Here is a 25,619-nt window from a genome sequence, read left to right on the forward strand (position 1 = left end):
AGAGTTGGAAGGAAGAGTTGGAAACCAAACCAATAATGAAGCTAGAGAGAGGGGAAGGGTAGGGTGTTCGCAGAGCTATCTTGGCCATGTGAGAAACATATAACACCAACTGGTATCTGTGTTTTGGTTTATGGATTACCAGGTATACAGTACATGATGTATTGAGCTGACTTGGAGGTGTAGGATTAGGACAGAAAATAACTCTGTTGTTTTTCTCCTCAAAGGAACATGTTTACCTTATTGGATTTACAGTGTAAATATTACTTTGTATTCTGACTTTTTTATTTTTATTTTTTTTTTAGAAAGGAACTCGATTAGATACCATGGGTGGGGGAATTCTTTTTTTTTTTTTTAGACACCAATTGTACTTGAACATTTGTTATTTTATTTTATTTTTAATTTATTTATTTATTTTTGGCTGTGTTGGGTCTTCGTTTCTGTGCGAGGGCTTTCTCTAGTTGCGGCAAGCGGGGGCCACTCTTCATCGCGGTGCGTGGGCCTCTCACTATCGCGGCCTCTCTTTTTGCGGAGCACAGGCTCCAGACGCGCAGGCTCAGTAGTTGTGGCTCACGGGCCCAGTTGCTCCGTGGCATGTGGGATCTTCCCAGACCAGGGCTCGAACCCGTGTCCCCTGCATTAGCAGGAAGATTCTCAACCACTGCGCCACCAGGGAAGCCCTGTATTCCAACTTTTTTAACACATTCAACTTTCCTATGTCTCTCAAATTATTTTAAGTTACTGCATACTACATTGATTAAATGAATCACAATTTCTTTAAATCACTGTAATATTGCTGAATATTCAGGTTATTTCAAATGTGTCATGTGGAATCGACCATAATGAACGTCTTCATTCTCATGGCGTTTTTAGTCTGTTCAATTATCTTCTTTGGAAAGTCCTCAGTTCTAGGATAACTGGATTGAGGAGCATACACATATGCCTAGATCTAGATGGGAATTACCATATTGCTTTCCAAAAGGCTTAAACCATTTTAAACACATGAGTGTATTTGTTTTACAGTTATTTCTCTACCGTTTGGTGTTTCCTTTAACTGACCTTTCTCTTGGCTAGTTAGTAGAAGTAAAGTCATACACAGGATTTTCTTTAATTTTTGTATCTTTAAATTCAAGGAAGAAAAAATTTCCTTTGTGTTTGTCTATCATTTGTCTCGTTTCCTGCATGGATGGTCTATTCTCTGCTGTACAGCCGGCTCTGATAGCTCCTTTGATTCCTCCTCCTTCCTGGTAGGTATCCTGCCATGCCATCCTGAGCCCACGGCTTTTCTCTTCCAGCAGTCTCTCCCGGGGTTTCATTAATCACTCTGGAGCAGTGTTTCTCAGAGGGTAGAATGGGGTCCCTTCTCCAAAAAAAGTCACTTGAGATACTTTTAAAACGCACATTTCCTATCCTGAGGCCAAATGTACAGAAGCAGAATCTCCCTGAATCTGCCTCTTAAGCAACTTCCCAGAAGTGATTCTAAGAATTTGACAACCGCTGATGTAGGATCCCCAAATTTGTCTCTCCCATTTCCCTGTTTCCCTTGCTCTGCACCAGTGAGGTTCTGCCACCTCCTGGGTCTCTCCAGCCTGATGTCACCTCAAACTCCACACATCCTAATAGCACTCCTCACCTTCCAGCATGGCCCCTCTCTCACAGGCCCCCTCAGCACTGCTGCAAATCAGCCCCCGCTACACTCCCTTGTGATGAAAACAGGACCACCATTCGTCCAGTCCGTGGGCCCCACGTGCACCGTTCAGTACTGACGGCTATTTCCAAACTAATCTTTGAAGGAGATTCGCCTTTTGATAAAGGCCTTGCAGACCCTAGGGTAATGACTGGCCTTTCTGTTTGTCTGCATGCCACATCATGTCCGGAAAGCATAACTCAATGTGACAGATATGATCAACAGCAGGCAGACAGATGGTACGGCTCTCCGTGCATCTCTAATAGAGCCGCACCCCAGCAAGTGGCTCTCTCAGCAGGCCTGACAGCCTGTCACCATGCCCGCCCAGGACAGGATGAGAACAGAAGGGTGAGGGGAGAGGGCCGCCGCCTCCACACAAAGCAGCCGGGAGGAAAACACAGGTTTTCTTCACTCTCCAGGCCCTGATCTCTGTGTTTTAAATGCATCTGAAAGCAGATCACAGACCGGGATCCTAACACAGCTCTCACGGGAGGAAGTTTTCTGCGAACTCTTCCCTCTGTGCTGGCAAAGTGCATCTACCTCCTAAACTTGACATACACATGGACTTCAAAAAGTATTCTAAAAATTAATAATTCAGGTGAAGATACAATCAAATCAATGTGCTCTCACCCTGTGCTGTATTTTCATTTTTAAAAAGGAACATGGGAAAGCAATGCTTAACCTAAAATAACATATTGATAACATTGGGATTTCTAGAGCTTGAGTATCTAAAAATACTTACAGGATGGAGGGAGAAGAGGAATCCAGGCAACCTTGCCTTTCACCACCAAAGCCACACATTAGTGGGCTATATCCATGCTAAGGTCAGCTCTGGCTTCTAGTTCAGTGAAAGGGTTCTTTGCCATAAAAATCAAGTGCCTGAACATTTGTGAATAACTCAGTTTTCTCAACCTGTTTTCCCAAATCCGTATTCTCAAAACATGTCCCAAAGTCACAGGACCATATGCTATGGCCCTCTCGGAGATTCAGAATGCATGTTAAAAGTTCTGAGAAATCGTCTAGTAAAGAACCTTATTTAACTTTTTTAACCCAATTTTTCCCAAATTTCTTGAACTTTGACACATTTTCCCTAAATATTGCCAATGAGCATGGCAGGCAACCAGTATCCTGTGGTACACACTTTGATTAATGCTATACCTGTTTTTAAAAAATCAAATCCTGCAAGAGGGAGGAGATATGGGGATATATGTATATGTATAGCTGATTCATTTTGTTATAAAGCAGAAACTAACACACCATTGTAAAGCAATTATACTCCAATAAAGATGTTTAAAAAAAAAATCAAATCCTGTTTCCTTGTGGATTTATTTCACCATTTCAGAAAGTTTTCTCTGTTTCCTTGTATTGGCTCTAGCTGATACTTTAGCTTGAGATTTTATTTCTAAACCAAGGTCACAGTTTGCCAGGAGGCCTTGCCTCAAATGCAAAGAATGTTTTGTGAATTCTTTAGCAAAATGCAGCTTCTCTAGAAAGAATAATATGGTTCTATGTCACTACCTCTTTGTTCACTCATTTATCATTCATTCATTTGTTCATTCACTCACTCCACTCCTTTATTCCCAGAAGCACTGTGATAAACGCTGTCAATGCAAAGGGGAAAAATTCACTGTGTTTGTGATGAGTCCTATGACAGATATAAGAATAGAAAAGTCCTATTTCTTTCCCAGCTGAGAAGGGGTGAAGGAAGTAGACAGAATAAAGGTCACGGCAAGGCTGATAGTGGAGATTAGGAATTCTGGTTGCAAATGAGTGAGATTCAATTTCAATTTGCTTTTAAGCAGAAGAGGTGATGTATTGGCTCATTACATTGGCAAGTCCAAGGGAGGTGCTGGCCTCTGGTCTGTCTCCCCATGTGTCTCTCATCTCTGTTTTTCTCTCAGTAGCTTTAGTCACTGCCAGAACAGACAGGCTTTTTCCAGGAGACAAGGAGGACAGCAGCCCCCAATTCATTCACAGCCTTCCGGCAACATAACCAAAAAGGCAAGCCCCCTTCTCTAGCTCTCTCTCTCTGTCAGCGTTGCAGAAGGAATCTCATGCCCCAGACCAGCCTTCACCCTCCATTTCCAGACCCACTCCTAGGACCAGGGCCCAGGTGCCCATCAGCCTGTAGCGTTGAGTTCCTCTCAAGGCCCACGGGAACCCCAGGGCCACGTTGGAGGTGGCACACAGCTGACCACATCTCTGTTTCCACACCACGGATGAAATTCCAAGCAAGCAACAGAGAGGCTGCATGAAATATCAGAATGTAACTTTCAGGGATCATCTTTTTTTATTCTCTTTGTTTTGTTTTTTGTTCCAAGTGGCAAAAATGGACAACTGACAGGCATAACTCTTTTTTTTTTTTTCTTTTCTTACACATTTTTTCTTCCTCTGCACTTACATTCAACTTTCTTCTGAGGAAAAGGTAAAACCACTGCTTTTAAGAGGAAGATGTATCAGTTATGGTGCTAATAGGGTATGTGTTCAGAATCACAGAATCTTGCCTATTGTACTTGAGGGGTTTTTTTTTTATTACTTTGCTGACTTCTTCCAACTCCAGTGTCTTAGTGTGACATGAAGTGCTGTTGAGTTTTGATCTAGGAAGACATGAAGAAAAATAGGATCCATGATCTTGTAAAATTGCTCACTCCCGCCAAAAAAGAAAAAACTTAAAATAAGTAAACTGCTACTTAAAAGGAAAAGCTTCAGCATTACAACCAATTGAGCAATTTTGTACACATACTCACACACACACACACACACAATGCTATTTGTATGCATGTGCTTGTATACACCAGGTTTCTTTGACAGTGCATCACAATGCTTAGGCTTCACTCAGAGTCCTTTGTAAAGATTCTTGAACTTTGTCTTCCCAAGGCAAAATTAATTCTAGAATTTCCATTTTAGTGTTTCGCCAGTTGTGCTCTGGAAACCCCGTGCATCAAAATTCCATGGGGCGCTTGTTAAAATGCAGACTCCTGGACCCCACTCCATACCAATTAATTCAGAATCTCTTTAGAGAGAGTGTCCCAGGAATCTTTGTTTTTAAAGCTTCCTAAATGATACTTCTGTACCCTACAATATGAGAAGCTCTGTTCTAGAATTCTGGAGAGCTTTATTAGGATTTCTGAGTTGTGGTGTCAGATATTTTTATATCTCTAAGGTAGAATAAACTTCTTATGAATTCCATGAACTTTAGTTTGTCAGCAAAATATAATTAGCAATCTTTGTGGGTCATGCTCTTTTGCAGTTCTGTGACAAAAGTAACTAAGAGCATAGTTATATGACTCAGAAGTCCTTCAGATTTAAAAATATTCACTCTAAATAGGTCACATATTAATGAGTAGGATAGGTAAATTCTATTGTAACAAACTTTTGTGATTACAGCAAACAATTCCATGTGATTTTGTTATAATAGGTACATTGCAAGAACTGACGTGATGATTAAGATCCAACTGAAATTAATCATAGATAGAAAAATTTTATGAAAACTCATTACAGTTGTGAGTTTTCTTCCAAATAAACAACTTCACCTCTTCAGAAACAGGATTTGATTTCCAATCCAAGACAAGCAGTAAGAAGTCAGTGTACACAATCCAACTCCTTCTACTTCCAATACAATAAGTGCTGGCCACAAAGTCCTTGCATTTTAGAGCTAGAAGAGCCTTAGGGATTGTGGACTCCAACCCCTCCTCCTACAGATGAGGAAACTGAAGACCAAGTCACACTATTGATAATGGTCAAGATATCCTGACTGCCCAAAACTTCTCCTACTGGAGTGTAAATAGCCCCCAAGGATATCCAAGCACAGAATCAAATGGTTCTTCAGGGATGAGTGAGAACAATGGTTCATTTTATATAACAGAAATGCTATGAAGTAAAAAGAAAAAGGCACATAAAACATAAGACTTGGAATAAATGCCACTCGGCCACCTTGAGTTACTCATTCCTTCCCTCCTGCACTTCATGCTACATGGTGGAAACGTTTGAAAAGCCAGTGCTATCCCAACTCCCTTACCAAAATCTGACAAATTAAAAGGGGAAAGAAAATGTGACCTCAAAGTAGTCATGAGTAATTACTTGATACTTATCCAGATAGATCCATAGTGGTTGAGAATTAATCAAGCAAGTCTGTTAAGCTCATCTCAGATGATTTACCAAGCATCTATATATAGATCTGTGCTTGGGTTTCATTTATTCATCTTGTTATTCAACAGATATACTGAGCACCTACTAGGAGCTAGAAACATTTCCTAGCAATACTAAGATGAATAGTCAGGGGGAAGCAAAACTAAAGCAATAATCACAGAGTGTTATATTACAGGCCATAAAATCAAGTGCTATGGGGACAGTTACTCAGCTAGGTTGGGTCCCAGAAGGCATTACAGTGGAAGTGACTTTGGGCTGAGTTTTGAAGGACAACCAGGAGTTTACTTAATGGAATATGGGAAAGGAAGAGAAAATCATTCCAGGTGAGTGAATAGCATATACAGCAGTATGAAAGAGTGAGGAGATCAGGTAAACAGTAGAAGAGAGGGATCCAGAGGAGAAAGACAATATTATAGACAAAAGCTTTGTTTTTTTTTTTTTTTTATGCCATCTAGCACAATGTGGCCAAAGCCAAACGTTTGTGTTTTTTTTAATTAAAAAAAAAAAATCTACCTTCCTCAGGCAAGAGCCTCACAAGAGACTACAGACTGGTGACTTAGCTGGTCTGACCTTGAGAGTTAGCTTCAAAACAGAAAGAAGGAACTCTGTTCTTTTACTTCCTGTCTGTAGAGTCTTAGACACCTTCCCAGCTCTCAAAGTCCACCTCTTTCCAGAATCCAAACAGAGTCCTTGGAAGGAGGAAAGGAAAAGTGTTTTAATGATGAAATTAAATAGGGGAAATTTTGCATCCCCGTGGTTAACCATAAAATTTGTCTCCTTTTCAAGTCCTTGGTATGCAAATCATACGTTAATTTTTTTCATAGGTAAGACAAAGTGGGTGAGAGACATGAGTTCAAACAGGTTTCCACTAGTGACTTAAGAGCTCTGTGATTTCGCAGAAGTCACGTAACCTCTCAGGACATCATTTTTCTCGTTGCAGACACCCTTCTAGTTTATGGTGAAACTTAGACATGATGTGAGGGAGAGAACCTGTCACAGGGTCCAGCCTACACTGGGCCTCCCATTGCAGCGGCCGCTGTACCTTATTATAGCAGATTCATTCATTCAACACATCTTTATTGAGGACTTACCATGTAGAAGCCAGAAATATAAAAATAAATCTGAACTGGACTTTGCTTTCTAGGACCTCACAGTCTACAGTGAAGGTAGAGAGCACGCTCAAATCACTATGTTAGGAGGAAAGTGGTTACTACCGAGAAAAATCACCGGGGATGTTGGGAGCACAGAGATTACCCATAGCGTGAAGGAGTTGCTGGGAGAGAACGGGAAAGGATTTGGGGGTGAGAATGAAAGAGAGGAGGAGGAGCGTCTGAGCTGGGCACTTTCACCTCTTCTGAAGCGGACAGGGCTGGTATCGAGTATCATCAGTCCGTCCCTCTCACAGATGAAGTAAGAGAGATTCGGGAAAGGAACACGACTCGCTCAACTTCACACTCATAGTTACAGCAGAGCCGGGACGAGAATTCAGAGCTCCCCACCTCTTCCCGTATCCAAAGCATTCACCACTTCCACACGCTACCTCCTGTAACTAGGGCCATTTGGAGATGCAGAGGCCAGGCTGGGGAACGCAGCAGAAAGGAGGTCATGGGGTCCCTCAGGCCACTGTCCTGGGTCGAGGCAGAGCGGAGACTCAGCAGCAGGGGCGCCGTCGGGGATGGGGGGCGGGCAGGGGCGGGCCGGCGCGGGAGGAGCCGGAGGGCAGGCCAGTGGGCGGGGAGAGGGGCGCGGGCCGCGCTCCCGGGCTGTCCCGGGGCACTGGCCCAGCCGCAGGAGCCCGCGCTCAGGCTCCCGGCCATGGGGCGGCGGTCCCCCGCGCTCCGGCCGCTGCTGCTGCTGCTGCTGCCGCCGCTGCTGCCCCGGGCGCTGCGCGGGGAGCCCTGCCCCGAGCCCTGCAGCTGCCCGCCCGACGGCGCCCTGCGCTGCCCCGGCCCGCGGGCCGGCCTCAGCCGACTGTGAGTACGCGGCGCCCCCGCCCCGGCACCCTCGCTCGCTCCGGCCGCCTTGCCTCCCTGTTCTTTGGTCCCCTTCACCTGGATGCTAGGAGAAAGACGCTTCGCCCTGCCGAACTGCACCACCTCCCAGGGTGATAAGCCCAAGCTTGGCGTCTTTGCCACGCCCCGTCACACCTGGGGTCGGGGTCCCGCGCACCCTCCAGCCCCAGATGGCCCCAGGCCCGCGCTTTCACCCTGGCTGGGGCCACGGCCAGGGGCGTGGAACTGCCCGGAAGCCACACGGGGTGGCCTCGCTCCCTGCAGCTGCTGGAAGCGGACGGGGTGTCATGCTCCTCAGTCGGCAGCTGTCTGCCTGGAGAAGTCTTGCGTGTTCTTTGAGCCTTGGGCCAGCCAGGATGGCGACGGTTACTGTGCGCTCTGGTACCCTATGTTCCTCTAGGAATGCGGTGCTCGGGCCCAGGGTCCAGGGGTGACCTGGTCACCCAGTGGGGACTGCTGGCTGGCGCATCCCCCAACCGGTGCTCACCTACACCTTAGTGAGCATACAAGCCATTGCTCCACCCCAGCCCCAGATGCACTTGCATTTCAGCCTGGCTGTCTGATCAGATGTACTTGCATTTCAGTCTGGTTGCCGAATCGATGTGAGGCCTTGAGTTCCAGCTCTGGCACACCACCACCCCTTAGGGAGCTGTAGACATTGGCAGGCAGGTGGAGGAAGCGGGCTGCTGTAGTGAAGGGGTGAAGAGGAGAGGGAGGCCTTCGGTATTAGTGTATCGGAGTGTCACCAGACACTTTTTCGGAAAAAGGTACCACGTATTATATGGTTCCATGTATATGAAATGTCCAGATCGACAGAAAGGAGATTAGTAGCCATCAGGTTGGAGTGAAGGCCCAGTGACTGCTCATGGCTGTTGCTTTTTGTGGTGATGAAAATTATCTAAAACTAGATGGTGGTGATGGTTGCACAACTCCATGAACATACTAAAAACCATCGCAATGTACAATTAAAATGGGTGAATTTTACGGTATATAAATTACATCTTGATAAAGTTGCTAAAAACAGAAAAGGAAAGAAAAAAAAGAAGACTATAAAAGTATCCAAAAGGCACCAGACTGGTAGAGGTGTTGGTTATGTTCTAACCGTTAGAAGTGACGGAATTCCATGCTGGGGGAGGAAAGAGATCCCCCCGCCCCATTTCCTTGGGCTCCCAGCAGTCTGTCAGGAGCCTGCTTCATGGAGGGAGTTCCTCCACCCTCCTGCAGGGCTGAGATTCTCCTCTGGGAGAGTTAGTGGCCTTTGGGGAATATTTGTGGTTGAGAGATAAGGTTTAAAGGTTGAGGGGCTTATATTAATTGGTTTGCATTAATTATCTTGTCAGCTCAATTCCCTGAAGGTGAGGACCATGCTAATAGAATTTGTTTCAATCAATAAATAAATCCATAGAAGCTGGCTTCCAAGTCCCAGCCCTTGTCCTTCCCTGACAAGCCTCCCGTCTTGCTTGCTCTAATGGATGACTGTGCCACTAACACTGTGCCTTTCTCACTCACCTGGTACTTATCATACAGGTCATAAGAACCTGAGATCCAAAGAGTTGGAAAAATCTGCCCAAGGTCCCACAGCTATTGAGTCACAAAGACAGGACTTCACCTGCTATCTTTTTATATTTGCTAGTTTTTGTAAGAAAATTACCCTTCCTTAAAAAAAAAAAAAAGAAAAAAAATTCTCAGCTTCTCCAAATTGGCACTGAGTTGGAAAACCTCCTGGTTTCTACCAGGAGACAGGCATGGGTGAGGCAGGCATGGGTGAGGCAAGTCCCAGCTCCTTTCAGATTGAGCTTTTCACTGAGGTCTCTCAACAATTCGTGCTGCCACACCCACACTGGCCTCAGGAGAGCAGTACCTTTTCCCTGGAGTAGGCTGAAGTGAAAAGACTAAAACTAAACAAATTCTCTCACTGCCCCACAGCACAGTTTAAAGACCCACAGCACAGTTTAAAGAAGCCTCGAACACCTCAGAAAGGGTTGACTAGGTTTGGGGATGGAGGTGGGAAACAGGTACAGTATAAGTACTGCTGGCATGCTGAGGCTGGCTAGTCCCGCTCCCCATAAGGAGCCAGTTTTCCAGGCTCTGAACATGCCTGTGGGATTCTAGAAAATCCTTGACTCCCTCCCTTCACATGCATTATCTTGGCATGCACACCAGCAGCATCTCCTCCTAGACATTTAAACCCCTTAGGTCAGCACACACTCTGACCCGCACAAAGTCAGGCTTCCCAAGGATCAGATAATTGAGAGATGACCTCATCCTTCAAGGGAGAACCCTATGGAGGTGGAGCCTATAAAAGCCAAAAGGGGATAAGTTTTTCAGCATGATAAGGTGACTTCAACATCCATATGACAAGAGAGATGCATAGAACGAATACGAGGGTAGTTTCTTTAAGGCCATGTTCCTCATACCAGCAGCATAAGCATCACCCGGGAAATGTTAGAAATGCATACTCTCAGGCCCCAGTTTCTGCATCAGAAACTCTGAAGGTGTAGTCCAGCAATCTGTATTTTAACAAGCTCAAGAGAATCAAGGTATTCCTCCATGGAGGATATAATCTTCTGGAAAGCAGGAAGCATGTTTTAAACTTCTTTGTGCCATACACTTCTCTTCTCCATCCCCTCCAACACCCCTGACACACACACACACACACACACACACACACACACACAGACAGTACCTATTTATTGCAAAAGGCAGCTGTGATCAGATTAAAACTTCAAAGTCTGAGATATGGAAAAATAAACAAGATTAAGAAAAAATTTTTTGTTTTGTTTGTTTTGTTTTGTCTTCAAAAAAGGAGTAGAGGAAGGAATCCATGGAGAAGGACAGACTGAAGACACAAGGGATGATGGTATAAGATGCCCATGGGAGTGGGAGGAAGGCATCAGTGTCAGATCAGAGGGGAAGGGTTAATCTTAAAAGAGAGGGATACTTCTGAGCTCTGGCAGAAGAAGACAGATGGATGAAGGTATAACTTAACATTGAGGCAAAGGAAAGAAAAAGTGAATGGGTTCTGCTTAAATCCTCTTTTCTTGATGATGAATGAATGAAGTGGTAAACAGTAATTACAAGATAGAAAATGCCATGAATAACAAGTTATTGGGAGTTCATAAAAAGAAGAAAGCTGAAATTATGGGATAAGGGATAAGAGGGATGTGGTCTTGCACTGTTATCCACAGGGTCTGATTCTGCAGAAAGAAGGGTAGCTTTCTCAATTCTGGGGGTTGGAGGAGGTGAGTACCACAGAGCACCTTAAAATTCATCACTGGCCCCTCAGTAGATGCTAGTTCATGTTTTAATCATTTCAGGCCTTGGTAGTCCTGCCTTGTAAGACTTCCATCTAAAGTCCACTATTTGGTTAAAAAAAAAAAAAAAAAGGAAAATGGATAATAATTGCTTATCATTGATAAGCCCACTGCTTGCAAATTTTGAAAATGGCTTTGTTCAATTGTTCAGATCTTTCCAGCCCAATAATATTTTATTAAAAACTTAGGTATTTAAAATCTAAAATGTGATACAAAAAAAAAAAGCCTCCCATGTATTCACTCATTTTAATTGGAGAAAAAAAAAGTAAAGGAAAAGAATTAATTTTAAAAATGTCCTTTTCCTTTTGTTATTAGTTCCAGGCAAGTCGAAGGAGGGAGAGAGAAAAAAAAAAAATCTCACCTTGCCCATGGTTATATAAAGATCTTTGTCTCTATGACAACAGAAAGGTTGATCTGCTTGATATGGAAACAGCTTCTGAAAAATCTGTTAGTAAGAAAATGCTAATAATAATAATAGCAATTTATTTTTTGCATGCTGTGCCTACTAAACAGAGATTAAACTTTTAGACTTTATTATAAGACACAATCCAGAGACTTTGGAAGGATAAAATGTGCTGTATCCGTCAGTCCAGTGTCACAGGAAGATGTTAATTTTCTGACATCTTTCCTGAATGTCTTTCTCCTTCTCCTACCTTGAGTATAAATCAGGATCCAGAATGGTGTTCTATGCTGTAGAAGGATGTACCAATGGAGGGCATGGTCCCTGTCCTTGAGGAGCCCACAATCTACGTGGAAACATACCCACACCCAAGAGACGTGTAGGTAGGAAGAGAGAGGTAACGAGGCTCTAAGGAATTCAGGGAATAGATCAGTCACTATGGACTGAAATCTCCAAGCGAAGGTGTCGTGGACCAAGGGTTATGAGGCTAAACCTTGAAGGAGAGAAGGGAAGGAGAGTCCAGGTGGAAGAAAAACACAGATGAGAGTAGGCTAGACATTTCCCTACTGAGAAGCAAAGAATAAGGTTGAATGGATCCTTCCCTTTTTATACCTCTCCCTGGTTCTTTGGGGAAATTTTTTGGTAAGGGAAGATATAAAGTCATCGGAAATATTTGATTAAATTACCCAGAGAGTTGTGCAAAAAGAAAAGAAAAATTCCTAATATGTAGTTCTTAACTATTAAACTTTCAAAGTCATTCTTGGACAGTTGATTACAAAGGCATTAAGTAAAAATCATGATTTGGAGTCACTTCCCAACAAGCTTTCCCCAATGTCCCCTCTCTCCCACACACACATACTTGCTTTGATACCTTGTACTTACATCTACTTCCGCATACACCCCACATAACGTAACTATTTATTCCATGTGTACCTCCCCTGCAACAGCAGGGTTTCTCAACCTCAGCACAGTTGTCATTTGGGGGCAGATAATCATTTGCTGTTGGGGCTGTTTCATACACTGTAGGTGTTTAGCAGCATCCCTGGCCTCCCACTGTATGCCAGTAGCACTGCTCCCCCAAATGATGACAACCAAAAATGTCTTTAGACATTTGCCAAACGCCCCTGGCGCGCGTGTGTGTTGGGGCAAGGGATGGGGGAGTCCCCACCTCACCCCACCATGGTTTTGAATCATTGTGCTAAAGTGAGAAGCACCTGAAGAGGTCTTATTCAACTCGGGATTCCCAAAATTTCACAGGTAGTATGATTAAAGTGTCTATTGAACTACATGATGATCAAACTGAGTAGAGAGCTGAATAGGAACAATGAACCAATACAAAAAGGAAGCATGTATGTTAGTTAGCATGTACCACACCTAAACGTCACTTAAAAATCTCCATCCTAGAAAATGGGGAGGTGATGAGGTGCTATGAGTAGCAGAGGGAGTCAACATCCAGGTCCCAGATTTTGCAGACCTCCCAATCTCTCCTTTGAAAGGGCCATCCAGAGAAGCAAGACCAGAAGCTTACCTATATTAGTACAGCCCAACAATTCCATAGATTGTTCTACTGTTTGTTGTTAATTTGTTTTAACTTACTTATTAGAGAAAAATCAATCCTCAGCCCAGGGTCCATTAAAACAAAACAAAACAACCACCAAGGCAGCCTGAATTGAGATCTATGGGTTCCCGTCCAGGACACCAGGTAAGAGTCCACAGGATAGAGGGAAGCCTACCAAACTCTTACAAGTAGGACAGCTTGGCCCTACCTACAGCTTCCCTGCAGCTGAACCAGACAAAACAAAAACAAAAAAAACCCTTGGAATTCTGAAAGCTCATGTCCCACCTTCCTACCCTACTCCCACAAAAACAAACCAAAAATAGCCAACGACAGCAAAAAACAAACAAACAAAAAAAACAAAGACCCAAGGTAGAGGTTGATCTTGAACCTCAGTTCTGACTCAGCTCTCCCAGCTATTACCTTCAAGACAATTCTTAAACCTGGATGTGCCTATAAATAGACTCCCTGGGGGAAGCTTTGCAAGGGCCAGATTTTATTAGTTTAAAAATCATCCTTTTGGAGAAAGTGAATGATGCCCCCTAGCAGGACACTAAAAAGCAAGCAACAGAGTTCCCAAAATCTCAATGGAAGTGTAGAGCCAAAAATCTTCACACACGGATCCCTTTGTCATTGGACCCAGCTCTCCCTTTGGAGAGCAATAATTCCTTGGATTTTTTTCTACATTATTCTTTTTTTTTTTATTTCAAAAGCAGTATGTCAGGGACTTCCCTGGTGGTGCAGTGGTTAAGAATCCACCTGCCAGTGCAGGGGACACAGGTTCGAGCCCTAGTCCGGGAAGATCCCACATGCCGTGGAGCAGCTAAGCCCGTGCACCACAACTACTGAGCCTGTGCTCTAGAGGCCACGAGCCACAACTTCTGGGCCCGTGCGCCACAACTGCTGAAGCCCGCACGTCTACAGCCTGTGCTCCGCAGCAAGAGAGGCCACCACAATGAGAAGCACGTGCACCACAATGAAGAGTAGCCCCTGCTAGCCACAACTAGAGAAAGCCCGTGCACAGCAATGAAGACAATACAGCAAAAAAAAAAAAAAAAAAAAAAAAAAGGCAGTATGTCAGATTAATTCAGGGCTCCAGTTTTGCTCCTTTACCCACCTCTATCTTCTTCCCAAGCTCCTCAGTTTGGCTTCTTTTCATGTCTTGAAATGAGGCACAAAAGCTTTCTTTCCAAAATACAATCTCCCAGGTTGGCTGCACCAGACGGTGTCTTGGCCTTGTGTAATTTTGATCTTACACATGGAATTTTAAAGCCAGTTGAGTCATGGTGGTGGAGAGAGGCCCTGCTGCTCACTTCCAGACCCAAGAGGGCTGGCTCCACGGGAGCATATGTGTTCTGTTCTGGCAGCTCCCCTTGGTGTGTGAAAAATCACATTTAATGCAGATTTTAGCAAATTTTGCACCAGCTCTTTTTTTAAGAAGGCAATTAAAATAATCCCACCCACCAGTCAGGTGGGCTTCCTAACTCAGTGGGCAGCTTCTAGCAGCTTCTCCACATGGTCCTCATTTACTCTCAGCTTCTGCCTCCCAGGGAGATGCCACCCCGTCCCAGCGAGCAAACCACTCACAGCTGCTCTCTGTGTGGCCCTGAACCACAGCTCTTTAATGCCACCCGAGCCAAATTCAGAAAAGTCCAATTTACAAGTAAAACTCAACTTTCAGAATGAAGGCTTTATCCTTTGCTGCTGTTAAATCTGTCCTTGACGCTGATAAAATGAGGTGACTCCTAGGTTCATAATTCTACCTCATGAGCATCAGCGGACAGCATTTCTGAGCCCACAGGGGTGGAGATGCCCTGGTACGGCAGGGCAGGGTCCAACACAGTCCCCAGATTATCTGAATTGATCAACAGGACAAAGACCAGCAGACGCGAGTTCTAGCACCAGGTCCCTCTTTCCCTAATTTGCACTGTGGGCTCAGGACAGTGCTAAAACCTCTGTGCTGTCTGTAAAAGGGGCGTGATGATTCTTGCCCCTGAGTGGGGCTGACTGTGGTGAAGACAAACGAGACAGCAGGGCCAAAAATACTCGGAAATAAAGGTTTCCCATAACTACAAAGTATTATTGTAACAATCTGATGACGCAGAGAAGACCTGAAAAACCCGCAGCCCATATATGAGGTTGAACAGTAAATATCTATCATCCAAGGGGGAAGCCTGATGGAATAGTTTTGTTCCTGTGGGGTGTTAATTAGAGAAAATGACCCACTAGGTCTTCTCAACCTGGAAGGTGAATAAGTTAGAATCCCGAAATAGCAGAGCTCATTACTGCCTGGAGTCTGATATGCTAGTTTTTTCAGCCCAGGCTGAGCTGCCTCTCAAACATGCCACCTAATATCTGATTATACCCTGTTTTCTGTCATTCAATTGGGTCAGTCCTATCTGTCCAGCTAGAGCATCCAAGCCTATTCTGGGTCCTTTCGCCATTCCCCATCCCTAAACCTCCGGCTGGACACACAGAAAACCTTCAGGTCAGACTTGTTGACCGCTCAGGAACTACATACCGAAATGTATAGGACAATCTGCAGGACCCATAGACACCACCCGTGCCCGCCAAGAGTTTACAGTCCTCCAGCCATAGGAGAGAGAGGACTAGTTCTCAGATGACTGCAGGGAAATGCAGAAGGTGATAAAAGCCAGATGATGGTTATAAACAAAGGCTGGTGAGAGTTTAGAGAAGGGAGCTATCCCTTCTAGCCAGAGTAACAAAGATACCTTGGTGGAGGTATTATTTGAGATGTAGTTCTTTAAGTCTCACTCTCTACAGGGGCAACTGGGCTAACACAGTTATCCCATAAGCTCCATCCTGGCCTTTGACACCAGCTTAGAGAGGCCACCAGGGAAGCACTATTCAAAGCCTTCTGCTCTCTCACTGACCACCAGGCACGTGCCCTGTCTGTGATCATCAATGGAAGAGTGGATGACTTCCCCCTGGAAACCTTGGGTGGGTCTCTGATTAAGGCTTTTCTCATTTGCAAGCACCAGAAATCATCTCTGACAAATTTAATCATAAGAGATTAACTTAACAGAAGAATAAAGAGGTAGAAGGATGTGAGCAAGATCCAGAGAGAATATGGCGTTTTAGCAGCAAAAGGTCAGAGAACTTTTCTGTAGATTCCACCTTTACAATAAATCAGCTCCAAAGATTCCTCCTATTACAAGTTTAAATTCCTGAGAGAGAGAATCTGATGGCTCCACACCCTACTCCTGAGACAGAAGCACAGTCAATGAGATGCTTCCATCCTATTGCAACCAGCAGTGAGATGCTTCCAGAGAAGGGGCATTTTTGAACCAGGCAACCACACAAATCAGTGTCTACCAGAGCTGAGGAGTTAGTGAAAAGTGAAGGTACACATGCCAGTAACTTCAGGCAATTCAAACCCATTCCATCAAATTAATTAAAAGTATGTAGTATATCAGTTGCAACCAGCTTTTACAGGCTCACGAAAAAAAATGTGTCTGCAAACAGAAGCTTGTAATGAAAGAGTTTCCTGGAGCATATCTGCAATGTCACTGCCCTGACAACATAATATTCTCTGCTTCTAAAAAATATTTTTGAGAAATCATTACACAAAATGCAGACCTTCCCTGGGGAGAATTCAACATGTAGTTTTATTTACCAGAGTTATTCTTGTCATGTTATATTATTGCTAGAAGAATTCTAGTTTGGGGGTAAAGATTGGGTTACTTTGCTTTGTGTCTTTAGAAAACTTTAAATGGGTTTTGAGTAAGTGCTAAGATGTGTTTACCATTTTCCTCTGAGGCTTTATATTTTTAATTTAGTTGTTGCACAAATGACTTGGAAAATCCATCATCCAGGGAATCTTCTTGAAAAATCTTGGTTTACATTATATCAATAATTCGTTAACTCCCCAAGCTTCTTGGGTGCTCTGGAAAGGCTGTCTTGGAGAAGAGTCACGCAAATTGCACTTTCCAATGGGAGAGTTCCAACTGACTGAACTTTTTTAAATCAATGAGCAAATGAGAATTCTGCAGAGTGGCTCCCTAGAGTTGAAATATTTAATGGAAGGTTGTTCTTTATCACTTCCTTATCATTTCTTTAAATTTCTTTATCACTTCCTTATCATTTCTTATCATTTCAGACAAGGTCTATAAGAGATACTTGAGCCCAACAGAAAGGTACCAAGGGGGAATATCTACCCTCTCTCTCAGTTGTCCCGTGTATAATCAGCAGACAATAAAGAGTTTGAGACAAGCCACAGGCATTTTGTAGACGTAAGGGTGTGACAAATAGAAGAGTCCATTCCAAAGTACTGAATCCACCCCACCCCATCCCCAGCAAGGAAGTAGAGTTGTCATTAGGCATAGCTGGGGTAGCTTGACTCCTTCATAGTAAGCAGCTATGAATTTAAAGTGCTTATTGAGCTCTAATCTTGTACTAGATGCTGTATTAATATTACATAAACATTTTCTTATTTAATCTAAAAAATTTCTGCAGTGGTTAGTATCATCATCACTTTATACATGTGAAATGAACCCAGGCAATCTGGCTCCAGAGTCTATACTCTTCACTATCCCACTATGCTGCTTCCAGAGAGAAAGCACATGCAATTGGTGATGGAGACACATTCCATAAAGTATATAGCGCCTGAGACAGACCTTTAACCAAGGGTAGAATAGAATCTGACCGGCAGAGAAGGGTGGATGTGCCAGATGGTAGAAACAGTGTGAATGAAGGCAGGAAAATGTGAGGTAAATTCAGGAGATACAGTAGTCTGATTTGTCTAGGGAGGCACTGTCCAGTAGAAATATAATGTTAGTCACAAGTATAATTTTAATTTTTAATAGCCACATTTTAAAAGGTTTTAAAAGGTGAAATTAAATTTAATAAAATATTTTATGTAATCCAAATGTACAATATATTATCATTTTGTTGGAAGGCAGAAATATTGAATAACATCCTCCAAACCTGAGACCGAAAAACAAAGCAGGCAACTCCATGAAGTGCAATTATGAAGCTTATTGAGGGCAACTTACACACAGGTGGGATCAGGCTGACGCGACATTCCACATTCGCAGTTGTACTCCATAGCACAGGGTATGGAAAAGGGTATAGGGGGCTCTAAAGGGGCCAGAGCTAAAAATAAAACCTGACTGCTAGAGAGAAGCACACCCACACTGGATGGAAACCAGGGGTTTTTCCTTCCTCTGGGGGTCTCATGACCATTAACCATCTGCATCAGCAAAAGGCATTCTTCCAGTTTCCATTTCAGATGAAGACAAGGGTAAAAGTTGATAGGGAACTCATCTGGTTTGGGTGCATTCCTCGCAAGCAGGCTAAAGCTCAGTCATGCAGAAAGGGGAGAGAGTAGGACTGTGGGCCTAAGAGAGAGCTGAAAAAAATAGTCAGTGTGGTTTAGCCACACCCATCTCAACATGTAATCAATATAATAATTGTTAATGAGATCATTTACATTATTTTTTCTTGCCAAGTCTTTGACATGTGGAATGTATTTTAAACTTACAGTGCATTTCAATTTGGACTGGACATATTTCAAGTGCTCAGTGGCCATATGCGGCTAGTGGCTGCCTTTTTTGGACAGTGCAAGTTTAGTGTATTGGTTATATGAGGGGAAGAGTGGCTGATAGGACTGTCAAATAAAGTTCAAGCCTTTATTTCGGGGGCCTTGAATGCAAAGCTGAGATATTTGTAGATAAGTAGACTGGCCAAGGGGTGGCACAGAAGAATCTGAGTATAAGAGTGACATGGTGGGAGTTATCAGGAAGACTAATCTAGACTGGGCAGAGGAAACCCGGGATGGAGTACAGGGAAACCAGTCTGGGGACTATAGAGCAGTCGAGGTGAAGAAAAGAATGACCAAGGAGAGCAGCAGTGGAAAAGGAATAAAGGGGCTGGAAGCAAGAGACAGTCTGAAGGCAGAATCTACCAGAGATTGGGAGTTCAATGGTGGAACAGAGGAAACATTCATACAAGGCACCTGATAAATTCTCAAAAAATAGTGCAGGAAAAAGAAAAAAAAAAACTGGGTAGTCATTAGTGCTGAGGAGGACAGGAGAGGAAGAAAAACACTCTGGTAGGCTCTGAAGCTTCATGGGAGAACAGGAATTTGAGCTGCACCTTTGAAGTTAAAGACCGTGAGCACATGCCCTCAAGAAGCTGGTGGCTCTATCAGAAGGTGAGGTTTTCGCAGAAGAACCAGAGGATTGCATAGTGGGGTGTATCAACAAACCCCCAAAGGAACAGTACTGATGTGATTTGGCTAATGTAGGACACAGCACTGGACCAGGAATGAAGTGACCTAAGTTCAAGTCCAGATCTGCTGCTGAATTACCATGTGGTTTCAGGGAAGTCATTTTACTTTTCCTCACTTAAGATTCTTCATCGAAAGTGAGGGGTTGGACCAAACCACTTGCAAGCAGCCCTTTTAGTCTGATTCCCTGAGTCTAATACAGTAAATGCTTAAAGGAGTGTTCTAAAATTTTCTGATGTAAAATTTAACATCTTGGATGTCCATCTATACTGACTTCATATTTCAGTTAACATTGACGTCTGAGCTCCCTCTAGGTAAATGCTGAAGACAAGAGACCAATAAATGAAGACATACCCAATAATGAATTTACCAAATAGATCAATGCATTTGAAAGCACAAAGATTTAAAATCGTTTGTAAAGGGGAAAGCCATTTTTATTTCACTCCAAGATGAAAGCAAGTTTATCATAATTACTGAGCAACTTTGAAAAGAACACAGGAATTCTTAAGCCTCTGTTCAATGTAGAACAAGGTCTTATGTAATAAATACAAAAACATTAACATTCTTTTGAATTTAAATAAGGTAATGTTCCCCCCCCCCACTTCTATGAGTTCATTAGGCAAAAAATCTTTGACCATCCCTGGTTTCTGTCTTTTTGTCTCCCCCTGATTTTGTAGTGTTTTAAAATTCAGGGTGTGTAGCTCTAGCAATAAACTAATCATCTGTGAAAGATGGATGGATGTTTGTAGCTTTCTTAAATCAATAATATAGATGGCTTTTCTAAACCATTAGAGGGAAGTGAAAAAAATAATTCATTTCTGCCACTCTGGGCGGAAGAGGTAAAGGTTCCTGCAAGGCAAGCAAAGACCCCGCCCAGGCTTTGAGGACTCCAGATTAGTGCTCGGATTTCTTCCCTGGCTGTTGTCTTCCTCGGCCCCTGCTCAGCCTGTGGGCTTCAGAAGGTGGTCCTGCCCTGGAAATCCAAGCTCTTGAAAACCAAAGTGAGGTGGGGGAACCTACAGTTGTAATTGGCTTTAGGCAACACCTGTGTTTAAAAGTGTCAATTGAACCATATTTTCCATTTACCTAAGGAGTTTGCTATTTAAGGAACCTTTCATCAATCCTCCTGTAGCCAAAGAACTCTTTGATAATGCAAATATCTCCCAGTGGATAGGTTTTTACAAGCAAGGATTTCTAAATCTTGGGTTCCCTTGAAGGGGGACAAAGAAACTCCTGACCCTGAAACTCTCCAGCTAACATTATTTTGAGGGTTAATTAACAAGCCAGTGAACTGGACAAACTGGCTTTGTCCAAGGTCATCTGTGTTATTAAACTTAGAAGAAAAAAAAATAAGAGAGGCCCAAGCCCCACCCTTGAGTACTCAAGAGATGTTAGCAACAATTAAGGAGGACCTGATAATGTGGCATCATCTTCTTCAAGGAGATTAGGTTTATCTGAATGCTATTTGTTTATCTGTTGCTGGGCTCTGACAGAAGGTGAGCCGGTGCCTTGACAATTGGGGCTGGCTAGGAAGGGGATTGAGTCAGGGCCCAGGAGAAAGAGTTGATGGAAAAGAGCTCTGAAAGTGGGATGGCCTTCCTGAGCAGTCCCACCATGAGGCAAAGCAAAAGAGCTGGGCCTTTATTCTACGCATTGACCAGTCACTGGATGCGTGCTGCAGAGGAGAGAAGACCTGATATTGGGTGAGGTGGCAATCTTAGGCTGAAGGTAATTCCAGGAGAGCAACTCCGCTGAGAGCTTCAGTTGCCCACTTTCCCAATAGCTGGGGGAATGAGTACCTCAGTCCTAAATGGTGATTTTGGCAGCCCACCAGCATCCACTGGAGGAACTAACCCAGCTGCACTGGGTAGCCCCAGCACAGGGTCCCCATCTGTTCCAGGGGGCCCAGTTTGAAAGTCAAAACCAAGTAGTGAGAGATATTACATTGATCCTAACCAGATAGCAACTAGGACCTGTTCTGGGTCAGCAGTGTCTTCTAAGAGGGAAAAATACAGGGATCAGGATCTGGTGATTGACAAGAAGAGAAGGCAAAGGCTCCACTCCTGGATGGACTCTGGGGAGACCAAGCAGGCTACAGGATAAGCAATCAAGGCCAAAACAAGTACCAATATGGGGCGGGGGCCGTGCAATTCAAGGTACTGCAGGCACACTCCTGCCCTCCAAATAGTGTTGGGTTTAGTGTAGACAATGCAGAAAGACACAGGACTTCACCAGGGTCATGACCAATCACAAGATCCCAGAACTAGGGTGAGTCCTTACTTCCAATCCTAAGGAGTAGAGACTGCTTCTACGTCAACTTTAACACATAACTGGAAGGTCTGGGGGTCTTGCATGTGGGATTCATGAGTCGATGGAGTTTCCAGAACTGATGAAACTAAGGCAGCCTTTGTCATCCAATCTAAGTATTTGCTTCAACATCTCTTGAGCAAGGTAGAATTTGGCCATAATTCAGGTATCACCTGTGTTACATCAGCAATTAATTTAAAAATCAAAGTTTAAAACTATAAAAAGGACTATGAAATGTAATTAATATAAGTAACTGCATGATTCCACACCATATACTTCCACAGCCATCTCACTCACTATTCAAGAGGCAGAGAGAACTCTCCACTCTGCAAGTTCAACTTCACATTTGCCCAGTAACCTTGGTTCTCTACCACCCATCTGAGATGCATAGTTTGGGAGTGTCACTCTCTTATGTTTCTTTGCTCCATGCATAGCTTTCATTCCCTTTGTTGACACTGGACAACAGAGCTGCTGGACTGTCCTTGCTTTTGGCCCCTTTTTCCTCAGTTCTCCTTGGCTTCTGCTCTTTATCAAATGATATTAACTAGACCTTTCCATAAGAGTTCCTGAAGTTCACAAAATTCTTAGAATACATGTAGACCTAACTTTCAAAAAAAAAAAAGAAAGAAAGAAGGAAAGAGGAAGGGAAGAGAAGGAGGGGGGAGCTCAACACATCAAAATGAAAATTTTATCTTCTCCATTTGTCTCTCAGGTACAGAGGGTTAAGTTGACCATACTTTTTCCTTCAAATAACATAATCATTGGGTCATTCAAAGTCCCCTCATTTTAGTTATTCATTTTATCCCCTCCTCCCACTTTCTCTCAACTCACCATAGGCAACCATGCTGATGTATGTTTATATGTTTTCTAATGGCTAATGTTTGGTGTGTATGTATTTTAATTCTGCAAGTAGTATCATGTATACATATCATTAATTTCTTAGTTGTTTCTCTTAACACCATGATTCTAAGATCCACACATGCTGCTCTATGTACCTTTACACTCTTGCTCCTAACTGCTGACCTATTAGGTAGGTGTACATTTTAGCACTCCCTCACTCAGTAGTGGACACTCAGGTTGCCTTCAATACCCCTTGATGCCACAAGGCTGTGAAGAAAATCCTTGTGCAAGTTTCCTTGAGTATCAGTGTGCAAATTTCTCTGGGATATATACAGGAGTAGAACTGCAGGGTTATTGAGACAATTGTTCACATTGCTAAGAGCTTCTGGCTTCATGGAAAGAATCACAGAAGCATCCATCAGAGAAGGGATCACCTTCAAAGGGAGTACATTCAAATGGTTATTAACAAATCATGGGCCACGTGAACATTTAAATACAGGAGACAGGCACTTGAATGCTTAGTAACTGCTGCCCACTGTGATGAATCAGAAAGGAATACACAATATCTCTAAAATAAAAATATAAGTCAGTGGGGAAAACAGTTTGGGATTCATAGAAGCACGTTCTCCACATCACCGCATGAGAATACTTCTGTTGTGAAAAGCTTGGTGCACCTGTCTCACCCCACCTCTCTCCCCATTCTCTGACCCCCAGGCCTCTTTCTTGTCCCAGCCACATCCATAAAGCTACCTCCTGTTCGCTCAGTGCCTCTTTTATGGTAGGAACTCTATTTTCACTCTAATCACTGCTGCCTTTCCTGCTCTGAAGCATCAACATCAACTCTACAAAATTTCATCTTGCACCAAGGCTGTTCTGTAGTCACCAGGGACAGCCAGTGCATGATCTACAGCTTCTCTCACTTCTGTCCAACCTTTGCTCCTCATCCCTCATCCCTACATCGATCAAAAACTCAGGCACCCTCCCTGGTCAAATCTGAGCCACACTGTTCTCCGGGGAGCCACACTGTGTTCCTTTTTTGGAGGAGGAGGGTGCCTGCTGAGAGGCTCCAGCTTCTGGGCTCCATTTACACAAATAAACAGCTCTGAAAGGTTCAGCTGAAGCTTTTATGTAAACACTCTCCAAAATATGTTCTGCACTGCATTATCCCCAGCAATAAAGATTCTGGAATCAGAATTTGGCTGTCAGTTTTATTGATGTTGCATGAGGTACAGTAGAATACAGCTTTCTCTTCTGGAAATTTATTAACTTGGCAGTGCAGACAGCAATAAAACTGTGTTTTTAATCAGTAAGCCAAGAAGACATGATTCCAGAAGAAATATAGGAAGGAAACATGCCATCATAAGAAGATTCCTCCCCCTACAGTCCCTGTTCTTCTCGGATACCCTGTTAAATAAGTTTGGGTACTGAAGGATGTACTTGGTGGGACTGTCTTCAGGAATAAAATCAGAGGAGCAAGTTTGGATTACTTGTTCTAGGTTATAGCATCTCTAAGAGATAGTTGAGTGAAAGCATTTTTCTTCAATGAAATTTCTTTGCATTAGCCCCAGAGAGAAACTGCTGGTAAGCTGCTTTGCAGGAGGAATAGCAAGAGGGTGACATGCCTCTTCTCAAGAGAAACAAGGTTCCAATTCATGTCCCTTCACCTTGCTCACTGAGAGAGAGTGAGTGACCTGGTATATATCCGAAGGAAACGAAAGCACTATCTCTAAGAGACATCTGCATCCCATGTTCATTGCAGCATTACTTATAATAGCCAAGATAAGGAAACAACCTAAAGTCACTTGACAGATGAATGGATGGAGAAAATTTGGTATATATATATATATACACACGACAGAATATTTTTCAGACGTAAAAAGAAGAAAATTTGCCATTTGCAACAACCTGGATGAAAGTGGAGGGCATTATGCTAAGTGAAATAAGCCAGAGAAAGACAAATACTATACGGTATCATTTCTCTGTGGAACCTCGAAAAAAAGCCAATTTCACAGAAATAGAGAATAGAATGGTGGTTGCCAGTGGCTGGGGGTAAGGGAAAATGGGGAGATACAGGTCAAAGGGTACAAACCTTCACTTATAAGAAGAATAGGTTCTGAGGATCTAATGTACAGCATGGTGGCTATAGTTAAGAATTTTGCATTGTATATTTGAAAGTTGCTGAGTAGATCTTGAGCACCCTTACCACACACAAAAAAAGTTAACTACTTGAGGTGACAGATGTGTCAATTATCTTGATATTGATCATCATTCCACCATGTAGGTATATATCTAATCATCATGTTGTACACTTTAAATATATACAGTTATATTTGTCAATTATCGCTCAATAAAGTTGGGGAAAAAATTTAAAAAGAGAGAGAGTGGGTTAGGAATCATATACTTCAGGCCAGTATTGCACAGTAAAGAACATTTGGAGACTGTCTGCTTGGTCATGTTACCTTGTCCAGGTTACTTAATCTCCTGTGATCAAGTTTCTTCTGCGATCGAAGGGAAATACCCACCTCACACCATTGTTGAGTGGATAAAATAAGGTTACAGGTGGGTGGGCATAGTTCACACAGCACGTCACAAGCATGTTACAAGTCCCTCCTGGGACTGTAAGACATCTCACTGATGTGAATATGCTCATCATGGCGGAGGTGCTCTCCCCCAGCAGCTAAGCCAGTCTCTGCTGCACAGACACACGAAAAACAAGGCAGCATCTCCCACTTCTAGTCTCCATATTCTTGATATTCACGTCCCTCCTGAAATGTCCTGGTCCACTCCCCTCTTCTCTTCCAGTCCTTGAGCCAAATCCTTGAATCATTGTACATGCTTGATAAATACTGGTTGAACATTCATCTACGCCTTGCAGATGCTTTCTCCTGAGTTATCTTAACCCCAGTTTCCTTTATCATCCTATTCTGGTTTTGCTCTTGCTGAGTAGTCACTCTTTGCTCAACTTTTATGTAACGCATAACTTTTATCTCAGTTCAAGAACACTCAGATTGTTCTTCTGGATATAAGTAAGTGCCTGAAGGAATCTCTATAGATACTCCCCGCAAATGGCATGAGATGCCCGTTTGATTTAACCATAGGAGCAAAGTG

At 43.3% G+C, this 25,619-nt stretch overlaps 1 protein-coding gene across 3 annotated transcripts in view; it reads left to right on the forward strand.

Moving 5' to 3' along the window:
- Nucleotides 1-7,609: 7,609 nt before the first annotated feature.
- Nucleotides 7,610-25,619, forward strand: part of LHCGR (luteinizing hormone/choriogonadotropin receptor) — a 61,260-nt gene continuing 43,250 nt past the window's right edge. For all 3 annotated transcript variants that reach the window (XM_082427739.1, XM_082427740.1, XM_082427741.1), the window contains exon 1: nucleotides 7,610-7,806. In XM_082427739.1, coding sequence (XP_082283865.1) covers nucleotides 7,649-7,806 — 158 coding nt within the window. In that variant the 5' untranslated portion in view covers nucleotides 7,610-7,648. The remainder of the gene's footprint in view (nucleotides 7,807-25,619) is intronic.

Source organism: Balaenoptera physalus, assembly GCF_965194825.1.
Source record: "Balaenoptera physalus genome assembly, chromosome: 15".
NCBI lineage: Eukaryota > Metazoa > Chordata > Mammalia > Artiodactyla > Balaenopteridae > Balaenoptera > Balaenoptera physalus.